The sequence below is a fragment of the Lupinus angustifolius genome, unplaced genomic scaffold (genome assembly GCF_001865875.1).
Source record: "Lupinus angustifolius cultivar Tanjil unplaced genomic scaffold, LupAngTanjil_v1.0 Scaffold_7_39, whole genome shotgun sequence".
NCBI classification, from domain to species: domain Eukaryota; kingdom Viridiplantae; phylum Streptophyta; class Magnoliopsida; order Fabales; family Fabaceae; genus Lupinus; species Lupinus angustifolius.
The window spans coordinates 3194-16937 of record NW_017717660.1 but is presented as its reverse complement, the minus strand read 5'-3'; the positions used below and the strand labels follow the sequence as shown (position 1 = coordinate 16937).

Below are 13744 nucleotides of genomic sequence, written 5' to 3'. Positions count from 1 at the left end.
GGTTGGAGAGGAAATTCGGAAGTAAAGAAGCTTGAGCAAAAACAAGGTAGAGAAACGAAGCGAAAGCCCCTCCTATTTATAGGAAAAAACTGGAATACATTCCTCGAGGCCCAAACGACATATCCATCCTGGTCGTCCAAAAAACACTCAAGTGCAATCCAAAGGAAACCCGAAGTATGAGGCAAAGGGCAACTGGCAATACATAAGATGTATCGATAGGATGCACGCATTCAAGTACCCTGCATCAAAGCCGACACAATGACCAAGATAATTCTGGCCAACAACGTGTCAACCGCCTAAAGGACCTAATGATGACCTCTAGTCAATCATCAGATCACCTGGCCCCCTTAAGTAACCCGATCAACCGTACATAAATAAGCAAAGCACATCAATACACTCGGCTACCAAGCATGCAAATAACCTAGCGGCAACACTGTCCTACCTCGGTTAACCGGGCCCCACGTCTGAAAATCTAGCCTCCAAGAACCTTTAGAAACATCTAAATCTATTAGCATGCTCGGTTATCGAGTACCTCGTCGAGGGAAACTATTCCATCCCAGCCAATCGAACATCCCCTATTGGTCGGGCTGGACTTACTCAAATACCTCGCTATTGGTCGGACAAACTGGGCCAGTTCGGGGACCACTGCCTCGATATCCTATCTGATGCGTTGCCAACAACATACTGTCACGCCACCTGAAATTCCCACCTAACCTCCTACCAAAACGACAATGACAAGTCTGCGATGTGGTCGTTAGACCTGCTACAAGCTACAAGTCAACTATGTACATAGTGCAGCCCTGCCAAATTCATTTGACACGGGAAAAACAGCCCCTGAAAGGCCCAAATGGTCCACCACATCGATAGTACCCACCGAGGACTACATCATTCATCCTACCACTATAAATAGGGGAGTTCCCCCATAAGGAGTATTCTCTATTCTCTATCATTTGCTATTGCTCTCTAACCTTAAGTCTCTATCACCACTCATCAATCTCATACTAACTTGATCATCGGAGAACCTTTTCAAGTACGTCCATCTAGGGGTCCAAGCTCAACCCAAGCATCTCTTAGGAAGACTTCTTATCCGGCCTACCAGACTTATATCCACTAAAGAACAATAAGAAAAGTGTCTAATGATAAAATTTAGAGTTAAGACATATAGGAGAATTTATACCAAAAAATGAAAAGTATGGATTAACAATAAAAATGTACTGGAAGACCCTCTTACCAAACACTGCAAATCATTTGCGTTTTGTGCACATTTAATCCATTTGAAGTTGAAATAATGTAGCTTATTTTGGTGGGAAAAAAGTATGAAAATATGTATACATTATGCTTACATGATATGATCAATTATATTTAGTTGAATCAGGAGGGTACTACTACAAGGGAAGGCCAAGCCACTAAACATTAAGAAAGGCTCAGTGAGGTGGTCAAAGCATTATAAACCAATACATTAACCTTCACACAACCCTTAATCACACCAAGGGTAGGAGCATAAGCCAAATCAACATCCCCACATTAACCCCGGATTAAAATTCATTTAAATATGTCTATCACTCTGACACCATAATTCTCAGTCATGGTAAAAAATGGAGCTCATATTTATTGCAAGGGGGTTTTGTGATAACACATCTATCACTCTACAATACTAGGAATTTATGATTCCCTTCTATTTATTGTCAATTAAAGGGACTGATATCATTCTAGGTATCAAATAGCTTCGTACCCATGGACCAGTCATTTCGGATTTTGCGGTTCCATCCATGCAATTCACCATGGGTCAGAATGCTATTACTCTCACTGGAGAAACTGGTTATTCCATTCAACCACCTTCCTTACACCATTTTCTAGACTAATCCAAATCGATAGCATATCAAATTTTCATGTTATCACCATCGTCCCTTCCTATATATCATCCCATGACCAAACGACCATCGCCTCACATATCCCCCACCCCGACATAAAGACCATCCTTTAAACATATGACTCTGTTTTTTAGACTCCTACAAACCTACCTCCCCAAGAGTCCATGACCACCATATTCCCTTGATCACAAACCCTATCCTAGTGAACAGCAAACCATACCACTACCTATACTCCCAAAAAGAATTAATGACCTCTATGCTTCATGAGATGCTACAAATAGGCATTATGGTACCTAGTACCAGCCCATTTTCATCTCTAGTGTTACTGGTGAGAAAGAAGGATGGTAATTGAAGATTCTATGTTGACTATAGAGCCTTGAACTCTATCACTATCCCTGATCGATTCCCGAGACCTACCATTTAAGATTTACTGGATGAAATCGGGGGCACTTCGATTTTTTGAAAACTCGATATATGATCAGACTACCATCATATTTGTGTACATCCCACAGATACTCATCCAACAAAGTCTCAAACATTTAATGAGGCAAGGGTTGCACACACCTGAACAACAAAAGTGGGCAACTAAATTGATTGGTTTTAAATTTGAAATCAAATAGAGAATAGATGCCTCAAATAGAGTGGTAGACGTTTTGTCCTGTTTCCATTCAGATAAAGTCTTGAGCTTCTCTTCACTGACTTCCCTAATGCCAACCATCCTTTCTTAGTTCTGAGCATATTATCTCTCACCCGAAGGCATTCAAATTGTCAACAAAAGTGAAATAGAACCATCAATGAAGAAAAAATTTCACTTTTGTAATGGACAATTATTTTATGAATATAGAATTTTCATACCTGACATAGACCATCTTCGGCAGTCACTCATAGCCAAATGTCATGATTTGCCATCATCTGCTTATTTTGGTATTAAGCCTATGTTACCCCGGTTGGTTGCCTCCTGTTATTGGCTGGGGATCTACAAACAGACAAATGCATACATCAAACAATGCTCAACTTGTCAATATAATAAATATGTTCCAACCAGAGTTAATGGATTATTACAACCACTCCCTATTCATAATAAGGTGTGGGGTGATGTTTCCGTGTATTTCATCACCAACTTACCCATGTCTCTTGGTCACATTATAATATGGGTAGTGGTAGATCGGCTATCAAAATATGCACATTTCATACGTTTACCTACCAAGTTTAGTGTTGAAGTGCTTGTTGGCCAGTTTCTAACCGAAATAGCACGGCTACATGGAGTCCCACGGTCTATCGTGTCGGATCATGATAAGCTCTATGTGAGTTCTTTTTGGAAGGAATTCTTCCGTATTTAGGGTACTTCTATGTGCTTTAGAACCGCCTACCATCCCCAGTCTGATGGCCAGACAAAGGTAGTAAGCAAGTGTCTCAAGACTTACTTGTAGTGTTTTGTGGGGTCACAACCACGGCAATTGTTTTGCCACCTCGCTCTCACTAAGTATTGGTACAATACTAACCAGCACTTGGCAATGAGGCTAACAATATTTGAAGTTATTTATGGCCAAAATCCTCCAACCCTTCTAGATTTTGTGCCATGGTCTACCACATCTGAAGGAGTTGTGGATATCCTACAAAATCGACATGAGCTAAATTCAATACTCAAACATAACCTTCATCGAGAACAACAACAAAGGATTGCACAAACTAACTCAGGGAGAACAAATATTACCTTTCAAAAGGGTTGTTGGGTACTACTGAAATTGCAACCTTATAAACAACTCTCATTTTCTAGTCGATGCTAACACAAACTAGCCCGAAAGTATTTCAGCCCCAAGTAACATGAAGGATTGGGTTGGTTGCTTCCAAACTAGTTCTTCCTCCTTCATCACGGACCCACCCCATTTTTCATGTGTTTCTCCTTCGAAAATTTCATAGGGATCCCGGTGCTCAACATATACCTCTGCCGATAGGTCTGGTCACACTACATGGAGGAGAACCGGTGCAACCAGAGGAAAATGGACTCGTGCGATAACACGAGATTCAAGGGGGGAATAGCGTCTCAGAAAATAAGAGAAATAATGAAAAAGTAAAAATACGAGTGAGACAGAGGGTGTCTCTTTCAGAGAAGAAGAACTTCGTTCATGTAAAACAAAATGAATACTCCAAAGACATATCTCAACCCTTAAGTTATAAAGGGTTTGTCAGTCCACCCATTTAATTGCCTACCTCAACATGCACCGTCGAATTTAAATGGTAAAGAGATGAAAAATTCCAACGGTGCACTTGGCCACAAAAAGGTGTTTGCATTTATTGAATCTACCTTAAAAAACATGCCCACATGGCTCTTTTCCTTTATAGTAGGCTCCTACAGTACATAATTAATATCCAAGGGTTCAGATATAATTTCGTGTTCACCCAGATGGCCCATTTCATCACTGTTGGATCTGGCTACAACTGGCACCAAACTGCTCTCCCAAATTCAAATCCCACTTTTGGCTCCATCTAAATTCACACCATCCAACACTTTGGATTCTTGTTTACCCCATCAGATGGCATCAAGTGCCTTAAACCAAGGTGAAAAAACAGGTTTCCCCAGTCCCTATCAACCCACTCGCTTTCAATTCTCTATTGAACCAGGTCTCCCAAAGCTTATTGGGCCAAGCATGCACAATTAGAATACCAACCTTAAGGGAAAATCCAAAAGAAATTTTGTTAGGCCAACTTGGTTAAATGATTATGTTTAAATGAATTGGGTAGTTATGACAATTGTCCCTTATTTTGATCTACCTAAATGTATGGTGTAGATCAATAGTATCTTAGATATTTTCAATTCTCCTTCTTTACATTGTAAGGAAATTTTATTAATGAATCATGCAATATATGAATTTCATTAATCTTTTCTTAATTGTACTCTGTTTATACATTGCTCCTGGAAAAATATAACTACTATTATCGTCCTAACAAGTAGGTTTAATTAAAAGTTGAAAGCCCAAATGTCAGGGACGAACCCAAGAGAGTCCATGTGTTCTAGAAGGTTCTAAATGAGGGTAAAGTTTTTCTTAACGTAGAGGGCAGAGATGAAGTGAGAGTAAATGAAAGGGCGATGGAGAAACCCTTGGGGATGATGTGACAGTAGTAGTAGTGGTGAGCAAGGTCATAATGTGAATCTTAGATGAATTGAATCAGTAAACGACTACAATACTGCTAAAGTGATAGCAATAGAATGAAGGATCATACTAATGATCAAGGCATGAATGTTGTTGTTCTTTTTGTCCAAACAGAGAAGAATCTTGTGAATAACTCGGTTGTGTTCTTGAATGAGAGCCCTCAGCCAAGGCCTGGAAAAGGTGTCACAACAACAAGAAGATCAATAAGATTATCAACAACAACAACACAAGATCAAGTGATTGAGAAAATTCAATCACGTTAGGATCGAGATTCCGTTCCATTACATTGTCACAATATCAAATTGAGTTATTAAGTTGGAGTCATTATCATTTAACCTCTAGCTTGAGGGGGCTATTGGAGAGCAAAGTTATCATATTTTACATATTTTACACATTTTACACATTTAACACATGTTGAATTGTTTTTAACTTTTGTTTATTAGTTTGTTAGCTAGTTAGTTTACACTATAAATAAGATTTTTCATGTCTGGATAATTCAATGAGAGAAATACGCAATATTCATTTTATGTTTGTGCAATATTTTTCGCAAGTTGTTCTATGCCAACATTCAGAGCTTGATTGAAAAATCATTGCTGTTATCTCCCAACTAAGACAAACAAGATTTTACATTTTCTCAATCGCTAGTGCAGGAAAAACTTGTATGAAGTAATTCGGTTAGTTGATGATGTAATTTAAAATCAAATTGAATATAAATTATATAGGTAAAGAAAACTTTATTAAATAAAAATATGGCCAATAGTCTATGCCTTGACTTCGGGGACGGTGGCAGAGGAAGTAAAAGAAAATAAAGAAAAGGTAGAGAGTTGTTTAGTTAAAATGGGAGGTGATAGACAGGGAGCACCTAAAGATTTTCCATATCACAAATGAGAGAATTCAATGAGAACTGTTTCCTTGTCCGGTTTTTTATTTTATCAAAAATGACCAACAACTAGAGAATGATTTCCCTGATCCAGAGTTTTTTGTATTCAATGACTAAATTGAATTAAGAATGATTTATCTATTAACTATGGTTCAATACAATGAGTTGGTTTTAATAGTGGTCTTAAATTACAATAGTTGACGGTTTTCATAACAATTATAACAACAATATAAAACATTATAGTATAATACAATGAATAGAAAATGTTTTAAAACTATGGCCTTTTGTAATTCAAAACCACAGTTTTAAAATGGTTAAAGGTAGAGTGTTGTCACAGATAAAAAATATAATAGTGTATCCAATTGTCTCACATTGCTTATAGCTTTCAAACACTCCTATAAAAAAGTTAAATATGTTTTTTATGTATCCAATATAATTTTGGTCCTTTAGAATTAGCATATTTCTCAATTCATCTTATACTGACCACTTAGTTTACCAAATTTTCTAATATGAGAAATATTAGATGTGTGTCTTATTAAGTCACAGTTGAAACAAATGGGTTGCTTGAAATGCATTTTCTGCTTAGAATCATGGAAAGAATTGGTGATAATTATAGATAAAGAGACCATGTTTGATAAAAATGGGGACCTATCTCAAATTTATTTGTATCATGAAACTAAATGTGGGAGAGGAAAATTTTTTATAGCTTGGGCGTTTTGTCTTCTTTTATTTACCTTTCAAAATACATTTCAGTCAAGTGGCGACACAATGACTTCATTTTCAGTTCCTGCCTAAACTGGCGGAATTAAAGCCCTCAAAAAGTTAAAATTTTCTTTAGTTGTTGTACATTATGTCGACATTTAGCAACACATGTATACTTAATTAAGGCCATATTGAATTTTCAACACAATTGAATCGAATTTTTCAATACCAAGTCAATCATGAAATTTGAATGTCGACATTTAGCAACACTATTACTAATAAGATCAAAGCGTTATGAAATTCAACGCTAGGATCTCCAATCCCAATTTTTAATACCAAGTCAATCATCATATATATCATATATATAACCTAGTTTCCTCTTCCCTGTACTCTTACGCTTTTACACTTTTACACTTTTACACTTTTCCTCCTCGCTATATTTTCACCATGTACGGGTTTAAGAAAAACACAACATTATTAACTTTTTCGATTCTCATCATCCTTATACTCCCCACACTAGTTTTGGGAGCATGCACATGCGACGAAGAAGATGAAGACAGAAACAAAGAAAAAGCCCTTAAATACAAAATAATAGCATTAGTATCAATCCTTCTTGCTAGTGCAATTGGTGTATGTATTCCACTTCTTGGAAAATTTATACCTGCTTTAAGCCCAGAGAAGGATATCTTCTTTATCATTAAATCCTTCGCAGCTGGTGTTATATTATCGACTGGTTTCATTCATGTTCTTCCGGATGCTTTTGAAAACCTTACATCTCCTTGTCTTAATGAACATCCTTGGGGAGATTTTCCGTTTACTGGGTTTGTGGCTATGTGTACTTCAATGGGAACCCTTATGGTTGATACTTATGCCACTTCTTATTTTCAAAGGTCTCATTTTAAGAAAGGTCAAATCGAAGCGACAGATGTTGAGAAGGAAGCAGAACGGCATGAAGGACATGTGCATCTTCATACCCATGCCACACATGGTCATGCACATGGGGCTGTTACTTCTAGTGAACGTTCCTCAGAATTTCTTCGTCATCGGGTTATATCGCAGGTACTGATCAATTTCTTTAATTGGATTAGTTAATTTTTTATTTTTGATTCACGTTGGTTTTGATTGAGGATTTTTATTAAATTGACTATAGGTACTGGAGGTAGGGATTGTTGTTCATTCAGTAATAATAGGAATTTCTTTGGGAGCTTCAGAGAGTCCCAAAACTATAAGGCCCCTGGTAGCAGCTTTAACTTTCCATCAGTTCTTTGAGGGCATGGGACTTGGAAGTTGTATTACTCAGGTACTATCCTTGTGGATATTCTTTTTTTATATTATCAAAGGTATTCTCTCACTATTTTTTAGAGTAATTAATCCATTTCAGTATGTATGTTTGCCATATACAATAAATGTGACTCTCACTAATCCTTTTATCGTTTGTGTGATCTAGCAAGGTCTTATAAGGCTATACTAACATCTCCTTGATTCCTTATGCATTGATGATATAGAACTAGTACATATATTTAAAAGAATAAATAATTATTAGTTGAGTAGTGAATAGAAATATAATACTTATAAAGAGATAATGGTATATTGGAAAAACATAATAAAATTAATGCAAATGAATACAATTATTATTTTTCTTTTGTTAATTATTTATATATAATATGACAAAAATAGGATTGGTGAGCCTAAGAGAGGGTTGGTGAGCCTCATAAAACTGATCACTAGGAATTATCTCAGCTGCAACTCTAAGATAGGGTTGGTGAGCCTAATAAGACAATAATTAATTGTAATTGTTTCAAGATTGGAGCTAATTCTTTATTGTCTCACCCAATAAATATTACTTCTAAGAATCAAACATTTAACATTTCGGTATTCTTAAAGATCCAACGGGGTCTTATACCTTGTTGGCTCTCGTCAACGAGTTTGAGATAGATAGTTATGGTAGTTTACTAACTTATATTAGTTTTTATCATATTAATTAGATGATTATCTTGTTAATCTCAGCGACGTTTTAACCTATGCATTTGCAGATTTCTGTTTTTTGTTCCAATTAGTAATGGTGAACAATATGAACTAATTTATCAGTTCATGACCGTACTAATAAACCTTTTGGATTGAAACTCCTTATATTGAAGCTGTAAACCACTTTTTACTATGCATTTCTTTGTTCTAAGTTTCTTTGAACAGGGATAGTTCTCTTAATATTCCGCAAGGATTATAACATTTTTGTTCTAAGTTGTGCTGTAAAACTAACACAAATCCAACAAAACAGTATATTACATAAGGAATAGAAAATTTTGTTTGTTATACTCAGAAATTGAACTGAACCCCTTTAAACACAATATCCAGAGACCTAAACCAGCTGTAAGTTCTGCTACAAGCCTATAACACTCTGTAGTTTGTTTAACACTTTGACTTTGAACAACCATTTATCATTAATTTATAGTTTCGTTGAAGATGTCAGACATTGTTCAGATTTTTGTCCACCTCACAACTTGGCTTGACACTTTTCTGTATTTACACAAATACTTTAGAGCAATATTATATATTTTGGATAAGATTCTCTTTAAGGAATAACTAAACAAAATAATTTATCAAAAAGATGCCACATTTGTTAATAAGACAACCTTTAGCAAATTGAATTTTTAAAACAGGGAGAATAGAAGGGAAGGCTTCAGAGCCACCTTATAAATGTATTTCATGGCTTCTAAGCCGTTCTCTTTCTTTTGTTGTCCTCCAAAAACCAACTCGCAAACAGACTTCTATGTGTTAAAGATATAGAAAATGGTAAAATATCCTTAACCATCCTAGGAACTGTTGTATTTTAAGATATAGAACTTTGTGTACCATGAGTGAAAAGTAGAAAAAAAATGGGATACATTGTTTTCTGACTTTTGGTTGGTTAAATAATTGCAGGCAAAGTTCAAAGTAAAAGCAGTTGTAATCATGGGAATGTTCTTTGCTTTAACTACTCCTATAGGAATTGGAATTGGTATAGGAATCACTAATGTTTATGATGAAAACAGTCCAACTGCCCTTATTGTGGAAGGAGTCTTCAATGCAGCATCAGCAGGGATCTTAATCTATATGGCACTTGTGGATCTTCTTGCTGCTGATTTTATGCATCCAAGAATGCAACAAAATGGTAGGCTTCAAATTGGGGCAAATGCATCTCTTCTACTAGGAGCTGGTTGTATGTCTCTTCTGGCTAAATGGGCTTGAGCCAAATTTGGTTAGGAATAGATATAAACCATGTCTCGTATGTTATCTCGCAAAAACAACAATACCAAAATCTAAACAATACTTTTAATTGATACGATATGTTTTCATTAGCGCAAGATAATATATGATATTAGATCTAGGAAAGCAAATATATGTCATTTTTAGTCGGTACAGCCACTTATAGGGTTTGTTTTATTTTCTTTGCTGCGTAATGGAATATTACTTTTATTGTAAGTCTTGAGTTTTTTAAATATGCAAACCGTAGAAAGCTATTGCAGGGGATGGATGGGCTTAAGCAAAAAAAAAATTGAACACAGCTTAAAAGTGGCGTTCTTTATGACTTTATGTTATCAATTTTAAGTGACATTCCTCTTTATTAATTTTGTTTTTGCGCACTAATATTCATCCTATATTATTTTACTGAAAAATGTCTATTTTATTTTATAGGACATGAGGTTCTCATTTAATAGGATAAGATTAGGTTATTCAATTAATTAGTATTTTTAGTATATTTAGAAATTCAAGTAACAAAATAATGTGTATTATATGATTATATTAGGAGATAAATTTTCTCTTTATTCCATTAGAAATATGACATGCGTCTTATTTGTTCTTTCGTCAAATATTATGGGCAATTAATTCTATTGTTTCATTAAAATGTTGTTGACATGTTGGCCTATTATACACAATGGTGGATCTTGATCATAATTTTAGGGATACAAGATTATGTTTTATACATAAATAACATATGGAATCATTAGAATATATACAAATTTTAATGTACAAATGAATTATTTTATCATGCGTAAATTCCAAAAAAAACATAATGAAAAATTTAAAATAACAAATGTATCAAAAAATTCCAAATACTATCAAGCACAAATAAGTTCCTATTCTTTATAAACATTATATGAATTTTAAACTTGCAATAATAAAAATTTGAGCATAAAATCATTTTTCTTATCGTGACAAATAGAGAATTAAAATACTGTATACTTGAGATTGGTGAAACTATTTTTTAAGAAAAATTGTAAATTATACAGAGAAAAAAAAATAGAAAGATAGAGATAACAAAATTAATAATAACACATAAAAGAATGTAATGATCACACTAAAATCAATCAGTCCACTAACAAAGAGTAACAATATCATTAATTGAGAACTTTGATGCAAGAAACAGATAAATCATAAATAATCATTTCGTAATTGCATAGACATAAGGTAATGTGCCTATGGAGAATTGAGATATATTATATTTAATTATTTTCAGTTTTATTATATTCATAAGTGAAAGGTGAAATAGAAACAAATTTGAAAGAAAACAAATATGATATTTTAAGGTGAAAGACAAATGGGGTTTGAATGTGGGACAATTATCGCAAGTTATATTAAAGATGTCATGTGATACCGGTGACACCTCAGAGCTTGAGGTGAGAGTTTTGAAGATAATAAATTTATCTCCTTATATTAGAATATATGTTATCCTCTTCGATAAAAGAAATCTTGAATTGGAAATTACATTTAATTCTGAGTCTTAAATAGATTATTTTATAAGGAATATTTTCTATTTTAATTTCACATGTCCCCTTTCACTTGACCATTATTTTGCCAATTCCACGTTGAAAGTATTTAATTCTATTTTTTATTACTAGTTACCAATCTTTTCATTCCCTTGTACAATACACTTATAATTAACTAGCATATTTGAATAAAAGTATGAAGTTGAGTCAAACAAAAGAAGGGTATTCAATTGTATTTTTTTTTTACATTTTTAAAATAATTTTTTAATAATTTTTTTATACAAGTAATTATATAATGATGACAAATATAATTTGTGTTGACAATATTACTTACAATAAGTTCAATTTTCCACAGTTAGAAATAAACAAAAAATATATATTTAACATCTCTCCATATAATTATTCTTTCACACATTAAACCTTTTTATTCTCTAATAACTAAATTCACTTTCTAGGCCAAGCCTCCCATGCTAAACTTAACCAAGTTTTATTTTCATAACATGCTTCTCCGGACTTTAATAACTCAACAAAGTTGGTTTTTTCATCATAGCAATTCACTACTAAGGATATAAATGGTTAAGATCTATCGAGTCTAGGATTCACTATGAAAGTTTGATTGTATTTTCTCTCACACATAACTTAGTTTGCCTCTAGCAAATATATTGCGAAAACTTAGGTTGTAATTCTATATAAATATACAACATGTAATTACAAAATTGTTAAGCATTTGTCTTTCTTTTATAGATGAGTTTCAACCATGTCACATTTGTTCCAACAATTTTCAAAAGTGTATGTTCACAGTAAACATTGAATTCATTGCTTCGTAGAGCTTTGATACCAAGAATACAGTTATTGCTTCAATTTGTTGTGTATTGAGCCATGTCTAGTTCTTCATTAATTATGTTGGATTCATTGTATATAGGTTCATCTTGATCCATTTACGTCATCTCTCTTGAGCATTAACTACATACTTTAATTACATTTTGTGCACATTTCTCATGTGATTCTGATTATTCCTGTTGTGTATGTAGATTCATCTTTTTCGTCTACAAGTTAGATAGAGAAAACTATATATTATATTTTAAGAGTACTAAATTTCTCTTAACAAAAAATAAAATATCTAATAATTGAACTATTAATAATCATATTAAATGTTCATAAGGAGCATTTAGGTTCAAATGCTTCCACAATGATGTATGAATTCAAAATAAAAATGATGAGGTTGTAGTCATTGGATGTGGTTGTTATTTTACTTAATTGGACACATGTGACTTAATTTTATTCACACATGTCACTAGACTTCATAACTCCATAATTTATATTATCTGTAAAGGGAAATTCTAAGCTTGAGTTATAATAATATATTGTTTTTATCAAAGATTATTTTTTTATTAATGATTTTCAAATTTAATTATTTATTATTCACCATAATATCAGGGAAAAGCAAGTGATTAATAAGTTGGTTTTACTGAAATATTTTTCAATTGAAAATATAAAATCGTAATGATTCTAACAATCTCCCCATTTTTCTTAATGAATAAACTTATGCTAAATTTGTTAGACAAAGTCTACAAAAAGATAGAAAGATCCCTGTGCAACTAAGCACTAAGAAAAAATTTCAAAAAGTTTCTCAAGGGAAATGTAAAAATTGGTTTTCACTTAAAATAAAAGAGTAATTATCATTTTGGTTTCTCGTGGGTACCAATTTATTCCTTTAAAATTTTAAATGACATTTTCGTCTCAAATACATTCAAAGTCAACTCATGTTAGTCCTTCCGTCATATTGACTCCATTAACTGTAACAAATTTTCTCACGTGACACGTTAAATATTGATGTAGCCTTTACTGGACGGTCCTATGTGCACTAGTTGTCATATCATCAAGCGAAAGTTTTTTTTCCACTCATAGAACAACGTCGTTTTTTAAAATTATTTTTTTAATAAAAAAGTAAATAAATTAATTTTTTTTATTATACAAAACAACTTCGTTTTGAATATTTTTTATTTTACAAAACGATGTCATTTTAAGTTAAATTTTTTATTTATTCTCTTCATCTTCTTCGTCATGTCTTCTGCATAATCTCATCCAAATCATCTACCTTATCAACATCTCCACCTCTTTCCTTTTCTATTTTCACATTCCAGTTCCATTGACAAATTCAAAATCAAGATCTAAAGAGCATACTTGATTTTTCTATTGTTGCACATTCATCATTTATGATCACCTTTCCCGTCTTTCAAATTAAGCAACAACAAAAAATGAAGAAATGAGTCAGACATTAAAACAGAACTCATGAATGGATAGTTCTGTGTTTGTTGAATATTTTTACATTATCAATGTTCAACTCAGCATACATAGGTCACTGTATTTGAAATATTAATTCAAGTACTAGCT

At 33.4% G+C, this 13744-nt stretch overlaps 1 protein-coding gene across 1 annotated transcript; it reads left to right on the top strand.

The window, feature by feature from the left end:
- Nucleotides 1-6988: 6988 nt before the first annotated feature.
- Nucleotides 6989-9905, top strand: LOC109337514 (zinc transporter 8-like). Its single transcript, XM_019574494.1, has 3 exons — nt 6989-7664; nt 7756-7905; nt 9525-9905. The coding sequence occupies exons 1-3, from the start codon at nt 7053-7055 to the stop codon at nt 9828-9830; spliced, it is 1068 nt and encodes a 355-aa protein (XP_019430039.1). The 5' UTR covers nt 6989-7052; the 3' UTR covers nt 9831-9905.
- The last annotated feature ends 3839 nt before the right edge of the window (nt 9906-13744 follow it).

Coding starts and splice junctions, on each gene's coding strand:
- LOC109337514 (XM_019574494.1), top strand. CDS start 7,053: ATGTACGGGTTTAAGAAAAACACAACATTATTAACTTTTTCGATTCTC. Junction 7,665..7,755: donor GTCATCGGGTTATATCGCAG/GTACTGATCAAT, acceptor AATTGACTATAG/GTACTGGAGGTAGGGATTGT. Junction 7,906..9,524: donor TTGGAAGTTGTATTACTCAG/GTACTATCCTTG, acceptor AAATAATTGCAG/GCAAAGTTCAAAGTAAAAGC.